Source organism: Palaemon carinicauda, chromosome 31 (assembly GCF_036898095.1).
Source record: "Palaemon carinicauda isolate YSFRI2023 chromosome 31, ASM3689809v2, whole genome shotgun sequence".
Classification (NCBI taxonomy): Eukaryota; Metazoa; Arthropoda; class Malacostraca; order Decapoda; family Palaemonidae; genus Palaemon; species Palaemon carinicauda.
Window position 1 is genome coordinate 19,832,870 of NC_090755.1, and position 15,103 is coordinate 19,847,972.

General features: G+C 37.1%; 1 protein-coding gene across 2 annotated transcripts in view; it reads right to left on the reverse strand.

Moving 5' to 3' along the window:
- The window catches only part of Madm (MLF1-adaptor molecule), a 310,835-nt gene that overhangs the window by 10,938 nt on the left and 284,794 nt on the right, over positions 1 to 15,103 (reverse strand). The window contains exons 10-11 of one of the 2 annotated variants that reach the window (XM_068355007.1): positions 14,714 to 14,915; positions 6,224 to 6,343 (exon numbers count right to left, since the gene is read on the reverse strand). In XM_068355007.1, the coding sequence (XP_068211108.1) occupies positions 6,224 to 6,343; positions 14,714 to 14,915 (322 nt within the window). The remainder of the gene's footprint in view (positions 1 to 6,223; positions 6,344 to 14,713; positions 14,916 to 15,103) is intronic. The other variant, XM_068355008.1, reaches the window with a different exon arrangement.

Sequence of the window (15,103 nt, forward strand, 5' to 3'; positions counted from 1 at the left end):
TGCTGTTGTCAATTGTTATAAATAGAATTCTTAAATGCTGGTAAAAAATCATTACAGGGAATGGGATACCTTCTTGGTAGTAACTCGGCTGCAACACTCTTTGCCAGTGAATCTGCCTATTCATTTCCAGACACACCTACACGTGCCGGAACAAAGCAAAATCAAACTGTTATACCTCTTTGGCCAATAATTGGAAGCCATTCTAAAATCTTTAAAACTAAAGGGTTACTAGAATTAAAACCTTCTAAAGCTTGAAGGACACGTCTTTTATCACTATAAATGGTAAAATGCTATTTTCTTAATAGTGGTTAGTATGCCATATAATTCAGCAGTAAATATGGAAGATATTGAAGGAAGTGCACCTCTACAGTTAGAACTACTTTATACTTCAAATCCAATGCCAGCATCAGATTTGGAGCCATCGGTGTATATAAAAATTGATTCCCTATGTTATTCAACATGTTCCATAAAAAGAGACCTAGCTTCTAATTCAGTCATGTTTTTTTTTTAATACCAATAAAATATTTACAAAAACATATCTCTGGTAATTTCCATGGAGGGGTTGATGATAACTTAAATGGAAGCACCTTACCTCTGATTATATCAACACACTTTAATGATGGTTTTACCCAAAAGCCATAAGGTTGAGGAGATTTTGGGTGCAACTCAAAGTATGTTGAGTGCCTTACAAAGGTTGCAGTCTGAAAGGCTAAAGAGTTAGGGAGTCTTTGTAACCTAAACCAATACCAAATAATGGAAGACATTTGGTAATGGTCTAGAGGTAACTCTCCAGCATCAACAAAGAGACTTGGGATAAGTGAGGTTCTAGACACTTCTGTAGAAAATCTAATAACAGAATGATGTATTTAATCTAATATCTTTAATCGGCTTGGGGTGGCTGAGGAGTATACTTAACACCCAAAACTAAATTTTGAAAAAATTAAGGCCTTGTATAATTTTAAAATAATTATATGATCTGCTCCCCATAATGTATGAGACAATACTTTTAAAAGATTCAGAGCCTCAAGACATGTAGCTTTCAATGCCTTTAAGTGAGGAACCCATGTCAACCTATGGTAAGGAAGAGGTGCTGATAATCAGTACCAAGGTGTTGGGTTCTCATCAGATGCAAAAGCACCTCATCTTGATTGCCACATGATGCTTCACTTATAGAAGGTATGAAGGTCTCGAATGTAGTGTTGTGAACTGAAGAGTTCTAAGTTTTGGCCACAAACTCTGGCACAAAACTATGAGACACCTTCCACCCCTCAGTGTGGATCGCTAAATAATAGACCATGCAACTCTCCTATTCTTTTCATAAAGCTAGCACAAAGACATGAAGATCTCGAATGTGGTGTGGTGCACTGAAGGGTTTTGGGTTTTGGCCACGAACTCTGGCACAAAACTATGAGAAGCCTCCTTCCACCCCTCAGTGTGGATGGCTAAATGATAGACCATGCAACTCCCCTATTCTATTCATAAAGCTAGCAAAAAGAGAGTCTTGAGAGTCAGATTTCTCAAAGGCTCAAACAGGGTAAAGTAACTGTAAAAACCTTGATAACCAGGGTCACGTCCCACTCCAGGGGCCTGAGGTCCCGTGGTGGGGAGGACTGCTTGAAGCTTCTCATGAGCATAGACAACCTTCAATAAAAGTAGAGGTTTATATACCTCAGTCAAAAGACCATACTCAAGGCTGAACAATAATCATTAATAGCTGCAACCAAGAGGCTCTCCTCTTGGCGAAGGATGACAGGATCTGCGCTAGAGATGCTCCGACCAGAGAAGTATCACTTCTACAACACCAACTTTCCTTGGTAGAGAGCTGCTGACAACTGTAATGGGTATTCTGACATCTCTTGTGCAGAGCCTTATGAAAAGCCTTTTGCTTAGAGATGCTGGATAGTCTCCAGCCGTGAAGTTCCAACAACTTCTCTGACCATCGGGATAATTTTCTAAGGCCTTTGACTAGAAGTGCTAACAGATTGAGATACCACTCAACATGTGGCCATCTAGGAACCATCAATGTCATTGGCAGGACTGGTGTTATCACAACAGTCGATAGATAAGCAGGTAGACAAGGCAGAAAGAAAGACACAGGCATGCAATTGATTCCACAAGTTTTGAAAGGCGTCTTCGAACGGGAACAAAACCAGGGGAGTTTCCTGTTTAGCTGCATGGTGAACAGGTCATTTCCAGGAGAACACTACGGAGCAAAAAGCGTTTCGCTACACAAAGATGCACGAACCACACCAATCCTACAACCTGCTCTAGACGACCGAGTGGTTCTGCTAGTACATTCCTCTTGCCTGGAATGTACCTGCTGACAGCTCTATGGGTAAAGTGCTGCCCATTTGTGCATCTGCTTTGTCAGCTTGCAAAGGCAGCACTAAACAATGCCCTTTTTGCTTGTTGATGTAGGCTACTATGGAGGTTTTGTTGCTCATTAACATTACCACGTGCTTCTTCAAATGTTCATAGAATGTTTGCAAAACTAAAAACACTGCTAACATTTGTAAGATCTTGATGAGCAGATGCTTTTCTTCTTCTGACCATGCTCCTTTGAGGACCAGTTAGGCTCAGTGTGGTCCTTTGATTTATATGAAAACAGCTGCATATCCAGATGTGGGAATTCACAGGGACTCCTCTGGTGAGGTTATCAACATTCAGCCACCAGGTGAGATCATCCCAAGCCTCCTGCCCCACTGGAACAGAAAAGGTAGGGGGATCCCTGTAGGCTGACCAGTGATCCTTCAAATACCAATAAAGGGATCTCTGATGAAGGCACCTATGTAGAACGAGCTTCTTCAGGGAGAAAAGGTGGCCAAGATGACTGGCACCATCAAGCTGTCAGTACTGCCATGGACAGAAATGGCCGTGCTACCTCCTTAAACTTGCTGATGCAATCATCAGAAGGAAAGACTTCTGCTGATATGTCTATCAGCATGTCCAAGTACTTCCACCATCAGCTGAGATTCAACTTCTCCCTGTTTATCATAATCCCAAGATAGTGACAAAATACAAGAAGTTGATCTTAATCTTGTAGCTACCACATATAGGAAGAAATAATCAGCCAAACATCCCAATGCATCAACAGGTGAATCCCTTGCAAATGCACCTAAGCTGCTATCGGTGAAAATCCGAGAGAACCTTGAGAAGCATTATACAGTCCAAACCACATATCTTAAACTGGTGCAAAATAACAGAGGAAGAAGCGGAGGTACTTCTGAGGGAACTGATGAATGGGTGCTTGCAAGTTGGAAGTACATATCCTTCAGATTCAGTAAATCCACCTGATGTATCATACTTATGAGATATATATTAAATCTCAAGCAAACTGAAATGACATTTTGAGTGAAATTTTGCACTTGAATTAGTCACAACCAATTTTCCCTGTTGGGACCCCTGGGCTTATAGCATCCTGCTTTTCCAACTAGGGGTGTAGCTTAGCAAGTAATAATAATAACTGTATAAAAGTGTTGAGCCTGTTCTTTTCTTGAATGAGATTCTGATCAACATAATCGATAAGAGTATCGCTTCTCGTGGGCTAAAATACTGAGTGAAAAACAAACCTTGATTCGATAATGATGGCAGACATGCTTTTTTGGAGAAGCAGGAGGTCTACCATCTTTGGAAGGGAAACATTAGACTTGTCTTTGAATAACTATATCCATCTAAGAGCTGTTGCTCAAAAAGTATATGCTTCAACTAAAAAGGAATATAATTTAAAAAGAATAGAAACCCTTTCTGGTAGAACCCAGGAACGTCAGCAGCAGGCTACCCTTTAATCGGCATTCTTTGGTGTAGATTTATCAGTTCCTCCTTTACATAAACCAAATGGCTCTGTAAATCACTATCCAAAGGAAAAGGCAATCCTTTTGCCTGGTGTATTTGACAGTAAGCAAAGTAATTAAAAAAAATTATCTTCCTCATTCCTGTTTTCCTGAGGCTACAGTAACTAGTTTAGCTTTTCAGTCCAGTTAAATTAAAACTATTAATGGACCTTGATGCTTACAGAGGTGTAAACCCCAATGGTATTTTTACTTTGTTCTTATAAATTGCTGATTTCTTAGCTTGTAAGCCTCCTGGATAGTACAGTGGTAACAAGTTTGCCTAGCATTCGCATGGCAGCAGATCAATCCCATCCCATGACAAAGTCTAAACTGTTTCCTAGAGAGGCCACTGCTGTGCTTCGGCACTACAGTGGGGGAGTTGGGCTTGTCCTGCTGATATTCTGGTGAGCATCTACCCTGATGCAACTGGAACTGAAACCAGACACCTTTAAGTTGTCTGTTATTTTCTGCAAATTGGCAAGAAGAGTTGTTTTTGGCAATAAGTAATGTTACTCCATGAGGTAAATGTGTTTGTGGTAGCTCTAGCCCTGCTAATCACCGTTCACTTTCTATAACTCTCATATTATCAAATCTTTTTAATGTCTTTTATCAAAACGTCTAAATAGGTATGCCGAAGGTAATAATCTGTTCCCTAGTTTGCAATTTGGCTTATGTAAAGGCCTTGGAGCATGTGACGCACTTCTTAAATTCTCCATTACTATACAAAAATCCTTGGATTGTGGTCAGGAAGTTTGTGTGGTTGACCTTGATTTTAGTGCTGCCATTGACCGTGGTAATCTTGAGGCCCTTGTTTTTTAATTCAAACAGGAAGGGCACGAGTCTTTTCTTAGCATCATTATTGAATTTTTAAGTAATAGATTACAAAGTTATTGTCGGTGGACACTCCAGTGAGTATAGGAATGTGACATCTGATGTTCCTTAAGCTCGAGTTTTTGCCCCATTACTTTTTATATTATATACGCATGACTTGTGGTTTGGCCTAGAAAATAAATTTGTTGCATATGTAAGTGATGCTACTCTCTCTACCTCAATTCCATCTCCTGAATTTAGATCTGGGGTTGCTGAATCCCTTAATAGAGATCAAGCTAAAATTATTGCATAGTGCAAAGTATGGGCCATGAAAATGGACCTTAAAAAAACTCAAAGTATGATTGTAAGTAGGTCAAGGACAATGGCTCCTCATCATCCAATCTCAATAATGGAAATGTTTCTTTAACTCTATACAACTTTAAAAATTCTAGGTGTGATTCTTAATTGCAAGTTTATTTTTGTGAAATACATTTGGTCTGCTTTTTCTTCAACTGCACAAAAAATTTGCTTCTTGAGAACATCTTTTAAGATTTTTGGTGATCAATCTATTCTGAAGAAATGTTTCAATTCTTTCATTTTGCCTTGTATCAAGTATTATTGTCCTGCCTGGTCTTCAGCTGCTGAATCTCGTCTTAATTTGTTGGACAAAAACTTTCGGACCATTAAATTTCTTATTCCTGATCTTGATATTGATCTCTGGCATAGTCATTCAGTTAGTTCTTAGTAAATGTTGCATAACGGTTTTCAATACTCTGACCATCCTTTACATTCAAATCTTCCCATATTGTACCATCCCGTACATAGTACTAGGCATGCAGTTAATTCCAAGTAATGCCCTCTCCATCACAGTATTCTAGAAGTTTCATTCCAGTTGTGACCAGAGCATAGAATGATCTTCCTAATCAGGTAGCTGAATCGGAGGAACTACATTAGTTCAAACTTGCAGCGAATGTTTTTATGTTGAACAGGTTGACATAAGTATCTCTTTACAGCTTATATATGACAAATATATTCTAACGTTGTTACCAATCCTTAAGATTTTTTATATTTATTATTCATTGCTTCTCATGTAGTTTATAGTTTCCATATTTCCTTTCTTCTCTGGGCTATTTTCCCTGTTTGAGCCTTTGGGCTAATAGCATCGTGCTTTTCCAACTAGGGTTGGGGTTAGCTAATAATAATAATAATAATAATAATAATAATAATAATAATAATAATAATAAACATCTACAAGCAAGTTGACATTATTGAGATCTCACTTAACCCCAATTAAAAAGTTTTCATTCATTATAAGATTGATCCAATTTGTCATGATAGTAAAGTTTATCAACTATAGTACAGTAGTACTATATGCTGTAGAGTAACTACAATACTGGATGCTTATACTAACTACTATTGACTATAAAAAAATTAACTAACAAACAAACTCTCAGAACAGAACTTGTTCATTAGTTGAGGCATATGAATATTAATGAAAAATAATTATGAAATTTATTTATGAATACCTGTAACCTTTTATAAGCACCAACTTTTCATTGATTGAGTAAAATTACTCAAATTACCTGGCTAATGAACCCGTATTTTACAAGTTCATCCGTTAGAGAAGCAGCACCTTCACCATCTTCCACAACACACGACAATTGACGATTCATTTTATCCTCTAATCGAAGAGATATCGTCATCTGTAAGTAAAAAAAAAATATATCAACTCATAAACCTAATTGAAGAGTACAAAATAGTAAAACCAAGACTCAAATCCTTTGCACAATTGTGATGTCACTACAAAAGTGAATTCTTAAATGCAACAGCACATTCGCATAAGAAAGACTGATATCCAACATATTAAATGCATATCTCCTTTTCAACATTAACCATATTAAACTTTTATAAATAAATTGGCTAACAGTCTTAACGCCAACTATACCTATAATTACAAATTAATTCATTCTTAAACAATTGCAAATTCATTTTCATTTAGATAGTTGACCATTGAAATACTCCTTGTATATCAATCTATTTATTACTATATAATGATGAAGACTTGAAATATTTTCACAGTAACTTGAATGACACCTTTAATACAACATAATTTTGTCAAAAAAAAAAAAAAAAAAAAGTCTAAGAGATTAAATTTGCCAGACATAGTTGACAAAATCAAAACCTAGACTGATAATACTATATATATATAAACAGCAACAAAACAAAAAACTCCTAATTCCAGTAACTTGAATTTGTTCCTGTGAAATACAAATATAGTTAAAAAACCACACTGTACATAAGACAAAGTTACATTGAGAATAAAATGACATCAGTCCTGGGTGATAGGAGGATAGATGTGAGAGAGGCAAGAGAGCGTGCTAGAAATAGGAATGAATGGCGAGCGATTGTGACGCAGTTCCGGTAGGCCCTGCTGCTTCCTCCGGTCGCCTTGGATGACTGCGGAAGTAGCAGCAGTAGGGGAATCGGCGTTATGAAGCTTCATCTGTGGTGGATAACGGGGGAGGGTGGGCTGTGGCACCCTAGCAGCACCAGCCAAACTCGTTTGAGTCCTTTGTTAGGCTGGGAGGAATGTGGAGAGGAAAGGTCCCCTTTTTTCATTTTTTGATGTCAGCTACCACCCAAAATTGGGGGAAGTGCCTTGTTATATGTCTGTTAGCCTAAAACCTTTGGCTAATTCATTTCAATTTCTTTCTTCTTTTTTTTTATGAAGACTACTGTTACTCATCTTATTCCTTTTTACCCTCACAAAAATCCTACTTTAACTCTTCCTACTAATCCTACACTTTGAAATGAAACCAGAACCACCATTATTTTCATTAAAAAATTTACAGAAAGCAATGAAAAATAACATACAGATATAACCACAATCATTAACACGTGATTAGTGACAGAAGAATTTCTTAATCCTTTCCTCTTCAATCTCAAGGGATTGATCAACCCACTAACAATGAATAACATCCTTGTTAAATATCTGAGCTACAATTATGAAATCATAAGCTAAACATTAAACTATAGTGCACACAAAATATATTTAGTTGTATATTATCAAAAAGAATATTACAGCTTCCACATACAAACTACAATTAACAGACTAGCATGATAAAGAGCAAATGTTTTATATCTCTCTACTTACTTCAAATGGGGCCAAAAAATACAGAACTTAAGAGGATCCCTCAGTAGCACAGACACAAATTCAAGCGAAAATACTGAAAACATGTCATCTGGTTTTTTGTCCTACTATTGAGAGTCTTGTAAATACAGTACTAATGCACTTTATGTCAGTTCAACATTTGTCAGCTCTGACTTCACGTCATTCATCATAAACTATAAAATACAAAATCAAAAGCCAAATTACCTTGTTTTCCTGACCTTACATTAGTCTGTACCTCATAAAATAATAATTAAGTGCTGTACTATACAGTACTGTAGTTAATATAGGAACTTATCAATGTACGCTTCTGCTTTTTATAAAAGGACAATAGGTTATTAGTACTTTTTCATGTTCAGTATGTGTATAAGGAATATACAAGTAACGTTTATAAGGCCAAAGTCCAACCTACGTTGAAAATTGCCTTACGTTAGGTATCTTGGAACCAATTCATGACATAGGGAGGGGCATTACTGTTTAAGAAAAACTGCCGGCCAAAATCTCAATTATGCTTCAATATTGCATATCATAATTACTACTACCACTGCTGGCGACAATAAAAGTATGTGATGATAGCACTTATAATTTGAAACAATATTCAAATTACTGATCCTAGTCTCTTTTGCCATTGATTTTGATAAGTACTGTAATAGCTTTAAATGCATGAGTCATAAATGATTGAATGCTTGATTACAAAATACAAACACTTGGTTTCTTGAGCTATTACATTATTACACAAGAATAACTTGAACTTTCAACATGAAATAATTTGATAATACAAAAGCATAGTATTTCATTTTGATTTATCAAAATGTTTTTTTTGTATCCCAAAATAATTCATTCGAAATTTTTTTCCCACAGGCTTTTGAGTCCTACATTTCCTTTTAAAAGTAAATTTACAACTTTCTTTACTAAACTTTGTTTTTTACTTTTTATCTAGATAAGTCTTCTCTACAAACCATAAAATGAAATGTTTCTATTTGCAATTGCCTAGTTTCTGCTCAAATTCACATTTGTTCCCTCAAAACCATATTCATATTATGACCACATTGATCATGTCTAATATGCCCAGATACAGTCTTCTGTATTCCAGATAAAAGAAGACAGATCATTCATGCATCGAATGTCTAGACCTATCTGTCACCCTCTTTAAAATATCCATTAACTGGAAAACTATCTTTGAGAGTCTTTCCACTTCTTGCAAGTTAACTAGTGCAAATGTCTTTGCAGCTTTAGGTAGTTTGTAATAGAACTATCTGTAACATCTATTATTTTCTTCCCCTACAATCATGACCTTTAACTTAGCCAGTGTGCATAATTTCATATAAAATTTGAACTGATTAACTTCTGGCGTGTTGCTTGTCGTTGATTATCTATTTAGTACCAAGAGGTGATTTCTGTAACATGACCCCTCATTCGTTTTTCTCAAAGAACTGTTTAGGGTTTACTGTACTTAATAGCCTTGCTTGATCAAAATGAAGGAAATGAGAGAGTAACAGCCTTCTACTGAATTACTTACGCAACTCCCATTTAAAAGTGCTGAACTTCACATGTGGCAAATGTCTGATCTGCTTACATCTTTCACCTGTCAGCCTCATTCTTGCTCCTGTGATAATTTTATAGTGTGTATGTCTAACAACTGGCTTCCTATCTAAAGATGCTATCTTCTTCACTCATGTAACAACCTAATTTGTTCAATGTCAGAAGTTACCCATATTTTATTGAATGTTAGAAGTTATTCAAGGTTATCTTTAATATATGATAGATTTAACCAAGTGTCAAATGTCCACTCAGCCCTCCAGCTGGCAATTTCTACATGTGCTGCTTGACTTTCCTGAATTTGCTATTCCTGTTACTCCCTTGTTCACTGATTCTGAAAAACATATTGCTCTAACTCCTAAAAGTGTTGTTATAGTCATATTGGCTGTAACTGTTAGTCCTGCCGCACATCATACAATTATTCTGCCAACTGTTTCTATTGTTCTTGCTTTGCTTGCTGTTCTGCCTGTGCCTACTGCTACTCCCATTTCTGGTGTCGCTGTGCCTACATGTATTTTTGCTGCTAAAATTTTACCATTCTCAATCACACTACCTGCGTACCGGTTCCATATCTATCAGCAGCACCTGTTAGCATGCTTCTGCACCAATTGAGATTGGAATACTGTATATATACCACTACTAATTCCAAGCATAAATGATAATCTTCATCGGTGGGTCCTCGTCCCTTAGTGGAGGAAGTAAATTAATTTTGTCCTCGAAGGCATTGGTTTAGAAGTTCTATCCTCTTCAAGGAAGGCTTCTATTAGAGACCATAATCATTGAAATACAGACCATTAAAATTGTTCAATACATGCCTCATCCAATCAAGACCACTTATTGAGCAAGTACAGAGACTGTGACTGCTTGCCCTTCAACAGGATGAATGACATTTTATCTACATTATTGGATGTTGTGGTAGCAGTCACTCCAAAGATTCGCTCGAGGACTTTGTTTCTTCGATGGACACCATTTGTCGTTAGTCGATTAGCTACCTACTATATAAGAGTGCAAACCGTAGCTGAGAGAGACTCTTCAAATTGTTTCCAGTCATCTTTAATATGTAGTGATGTACAATCCTTACCAGCATCTGAAAATGTTCCTAGATCAAAGAAGGGCTAGTTACCATTGCTGAGATATTCTTGGGTCCAGTGACCTCACACAGAAGAATAAGTTACTCTAGAAGTTATTTCTTTTTAAACATCAGGTTTGTGAAGGATCCCTCAAGCCCCCAAACATATCAGCCCTTCCAAAAGAAGTAAAGATGCAAATTTATCTGCCCATGGAAATTCAAGGAAGCAGAGATTCCAACTTACATGTGTAGTAGATGGTTTTACCTATCTACCCTACATGTGATGACTCCAGCATGATGGCACCAGCTGCTCCTCTATCTTAAGATGGGGGAGGGACTACGGCAAAGTTCTTCTGCTAGAGGGGATAAAATGAATCACGTATAACCAATCTACAGTCCACCTGACCACAAGGAAACTATTTCCAGATATTACTGACGTCTGCACAGGTGATATGATCAGAGCTTGGGTAAAGGAAACCATAAAAATTACATACCAACTCTTCCTCCTAAGCGATTAGTTCCTCCCTCCCCAATAGGTCAGAAGTTTCAGGTTATAAACAGCAAGATGAGGTTGATGGCCAAGAAGCAAAAAATGAATGTGGCACAAATCAATGGGGTTTTACACACCAATTCTTGGTGTCAAAAGGCTACACCAAGAGGCAACAGCAGAATGGCATTCAGTCATAGACTTGAGCACAATAAACATGTTTCTTCATAAAACACACTAAGATAAATACAGTTGAGTTGGTCATGCAATCTATCAGGAAGTAAATCCCTAGAATCTCTGAATCTCAAGGATGTTCACTTTTTGGTTATATCTACCCAACATCAGAAATGCATTTGTTTCTGGTGGGAAGGGAAATATGCCAGTTTCAAGGTTTCTGTTTTGGCCTTGCTACAGCTTTACACATTTTCATCCTAGAATGGCAACCGTAAGGCATAAAATGTTGTATAGACTTGGACAACTACTATAGCTAGTGACAGTGGCAAAGTTGTAAAACCCTCAACCTTTTTATATAGTCTATGCTAATGATCAGGATGCAGTCTAAACTGGGAGAAACCTGACCTGGTGCTTTTGTGGAGGTCTTCATTTCTGAGCATGGGTATCGACACATACATAGCATTAGTTCAACCAACAAATGACATTAGAAGGTTGCTCCATGTAATTTGACATTTTCCATGCCTTCTAATCCTGCATGTTATGGCACAGTCACAATATTTCATCTACTATCCTTGGCAAAGCTGGTCCTGCAAAGTCACTTCAGGATGATCTCTCTTTAGCTCCAGCTGTTGTAGTCATGGTCTGCAGAATCTCTAAATGTTCACCCAGTTATAGGAATGAGGAAGATCCTAGAGGATATTTAGCGGTGGCAAGACCTTGATAATTTTTCAGTAGCAATAAAGGGCATAATGATAAATAACTTTAAACAGTTGCTTACTCATAGACTCAAGGCAGAATAAAATCTGAACTCCTGTTTTGGCTGGCAGTTATAACCTTTGTTTAGACAGAAGCAAAAGACATACAGTATATACAGGACCAAGTTAATCCTTGGTGAGTAGCTATGCAATAGATGGTCTTACCAGGGAAGTCAGTTTTCACATTCAGAAAAGTGCCAAATTTCAAAGATCTGCAAGAAAACTCGGAGACATTGGGATATGCCTTTGTTGGACCTATTCCCAAGCCTGAATCACAAGGTTCCAATGTACTGATTAAGTACTAGATGAAGATAACCTAACAGCCTGAAGTTAAGAGACAGCTGCAATCCTTGGGCAGCCTAGACATAGGGTTTCCTCTAATGAAACTTGTTACTTTCCTTTGGTCACAACATGACTATTTTGTAAATCTTTTCTCAACAATGGTGGCTCAACAAATAAGAAACCTCTCCAACAGCCGCACTTCATTAGGTTTCACCCCAGCCTCAAAATGCTCTGGTCTTCACACTGGGAGATTATCAAGTAAGGATGCAAAAGGTCATAAATCTTATAAGGGTCATGCCATGGCAATCTCTCAATCTTGAAATCTTGACGTACTGCTTTTAACAACAATTCAGGGGGAGTAGATTCTGTGAAGGAAAATAAGCAAGCTGCAAACAATAATCTGGAAATTGCTGCCAAGTCTCCACAACAAAGGATTGTGGTGGCCGAAGTGGTAACGTCCCTGACTGGTGAACGCCAGACTGGGGTTCAAGTGCCACTCAAACTTGTTAATTTGTTTGGTCACTCCAACTTCACCATCCTTGGGAGCTAAGGATGTGGGGTTTGAGTGAGCTTATAGGTCTATATGCTGAGTCATCAGCAGCCATTGCCTGGCCTTCTTTGGTCCTAGCTTGGGTGGAGAGGGGCCTTAGGTGCTGATCATATGTATGTATGGTCAGTCTCTAGGGCATTCTCATGCTTGATGGGGCAATGTCATGGTCCCTTGCCTCTGCCATCCATAGTAGACTTTAAACCTTTAAAAAGGTCCCCCATACAAACTCCTAAGCATATGTTTGTACTTTAGACTAAGAGTACCTCTCATGATCTCAAGACTAATACAGCACTTGAAGAAGTAGATACTTGAAAAGACAATTCAATTTCCTAAATGGGATGTTTCATGAAGATAACATCAACCGATCCACTTTGATTACAAGTTCATAGAGATGTTGCTGATACTGGTAGTAGACTCCAGAAATATAGGAAAAGCTCCTCGAGCAGCCACATTTCTCGAGGTTCCACACCAAACTTGCAATGCTTCAACTCCAAGACCCAGCAACCTAAAATGCAGCTACTGAGAATTTTCTCAGGGTTCTACCACTCCATTGTTCCATGTTGCCAAACCTTAAAAAGATAATACTACAGCACCTTTTAAAGGTCACTCATGAACAGAAGATGCAAGGGACAGTAATAATGCCCTAGCTAGCAGAACAATGCCCTAGAGACTGATCATATATACATATGATCAATGCCCAAGCCCTAATCCACCCAAGCTGTGTATGATTTGTTGGTTACCAACAAATATAGATTTTTTTTTTTTTGTCCAGTAAGACCCATCAACAGTGCTTAAGAAAGACTAAGAATATGAAGGGGACAACTCTAGACTTTTTCTTTTTCTAAGACTGCAGTAGTTGGTCTCCCACATTGTTTTTGGTATAAAATAGTTAATATTCAGGCTTACACTGTTAAAAGATGAAGCAAGACACTTAAGAGTAAGGGATTACATGGTGATGCCAGTCTATACTAGCAATATTTTGTTTAAGAAATGTTATGTACAAAATGGACGGTACTTTACTTGTTTCAGGATCTAGTTCCAAGCAACAGAAGATTTAGTGGCAATTTAATCTTTACCTCCTATTAATTCATACATCTTTTTTTCAGGATTCATGTTATAAAGAGAGAGTGTGTCATTGTTATGAGCACCTACATCACATCTGATTGGCTGGTTGATACTTGCATTGTTATGAAAAAAGAATGAGTTATTTAAATACAAAACTAGTTTTCTCATACAAATTTACCAAAGAAAGCGAGTTCCCTCCCCAATCCCATCCCATGATTTTCCACTGCTTAATTCATTCTACATGAACAGTGAAGAGAGGAAATTTTATATAACATTGAATGCAAAAAGTGCATGCATGAACAACTGTTCTCCTTTTATCTGCAACACAAAAATCAGTCTGGGAAATTTGAGATCTCAAATACACACACAATGAGATTAATGGGTTTGTATGAAACACTAGTTTCATGATTTAAAGCTCATTATCAAACTTCATATGAGTAGTAATGATAAAATAGCTGGTATGAAAAAATATGAGAAATTAATCAAAATTAAATGTGATTAATAACAAATTTATGTATGAAAACATAAAAATGATTTCACTTATCATCACAGGTTACATGTGTTTTATTTTGTAAGTGCTTAAGAAATGTAGGTCACAATCCCATTACTGTACTTTTAAGATATGCATGTTCAACATGTAAAGAGACAATCCAAACCTTCATTAACATTATTAATAAACTCATTTAAAAGTATGGGTAGATTATTACATGCATTGAGAATTGAACATAAATATTTTTTTGCACTTGGGACCAAGAAAAATGTACACTAAAATACAATGTATTCTATAAACACCTGTTTTTCCCAGATTTTTACTACTTGTGGTGAAGACTATATTTTCTTTTTTCTATAACACTGAAATGACTACACTGATATTTTGCTCATAACTATCAAGATTTCCTTATCATTTCCCTTAGTTACCAGATTCCTTTTGAGCTTTCCCATAATGTAACAGTACAAAAAGTAGCAAGACCCTTAATACTTACAAACAAGCCATGTCCATTTTCATTGGGTTTAATATTACACATCATATTGATGACCTTGCGAGTTTCAAAATCAGTTGCCTCTGGACTCTCAGCCGCAACAGGAGCCACAGCTTCAGGTGATATGGCACGAGGACGGGATGTAGGCTGCTGATTCAACTTAAATGCTGTCAGGGGATAAATCCCATATCTGTTGGGAAGAAATCTATATCAAAGTTACAGATTCACTTGATTTAAAAAAAAAAACCTACTTTGACTCTAATAATGCAACCTTAACTTTGAGGTTCCTGTAAAGTTTACATCAACATAATTAAAGGTTTCAAACTACCTTATATTGTGTAAAGTTTAGGGACTATAACAGGAAAAGATTATATTTGACAATGTCTGCTTGTA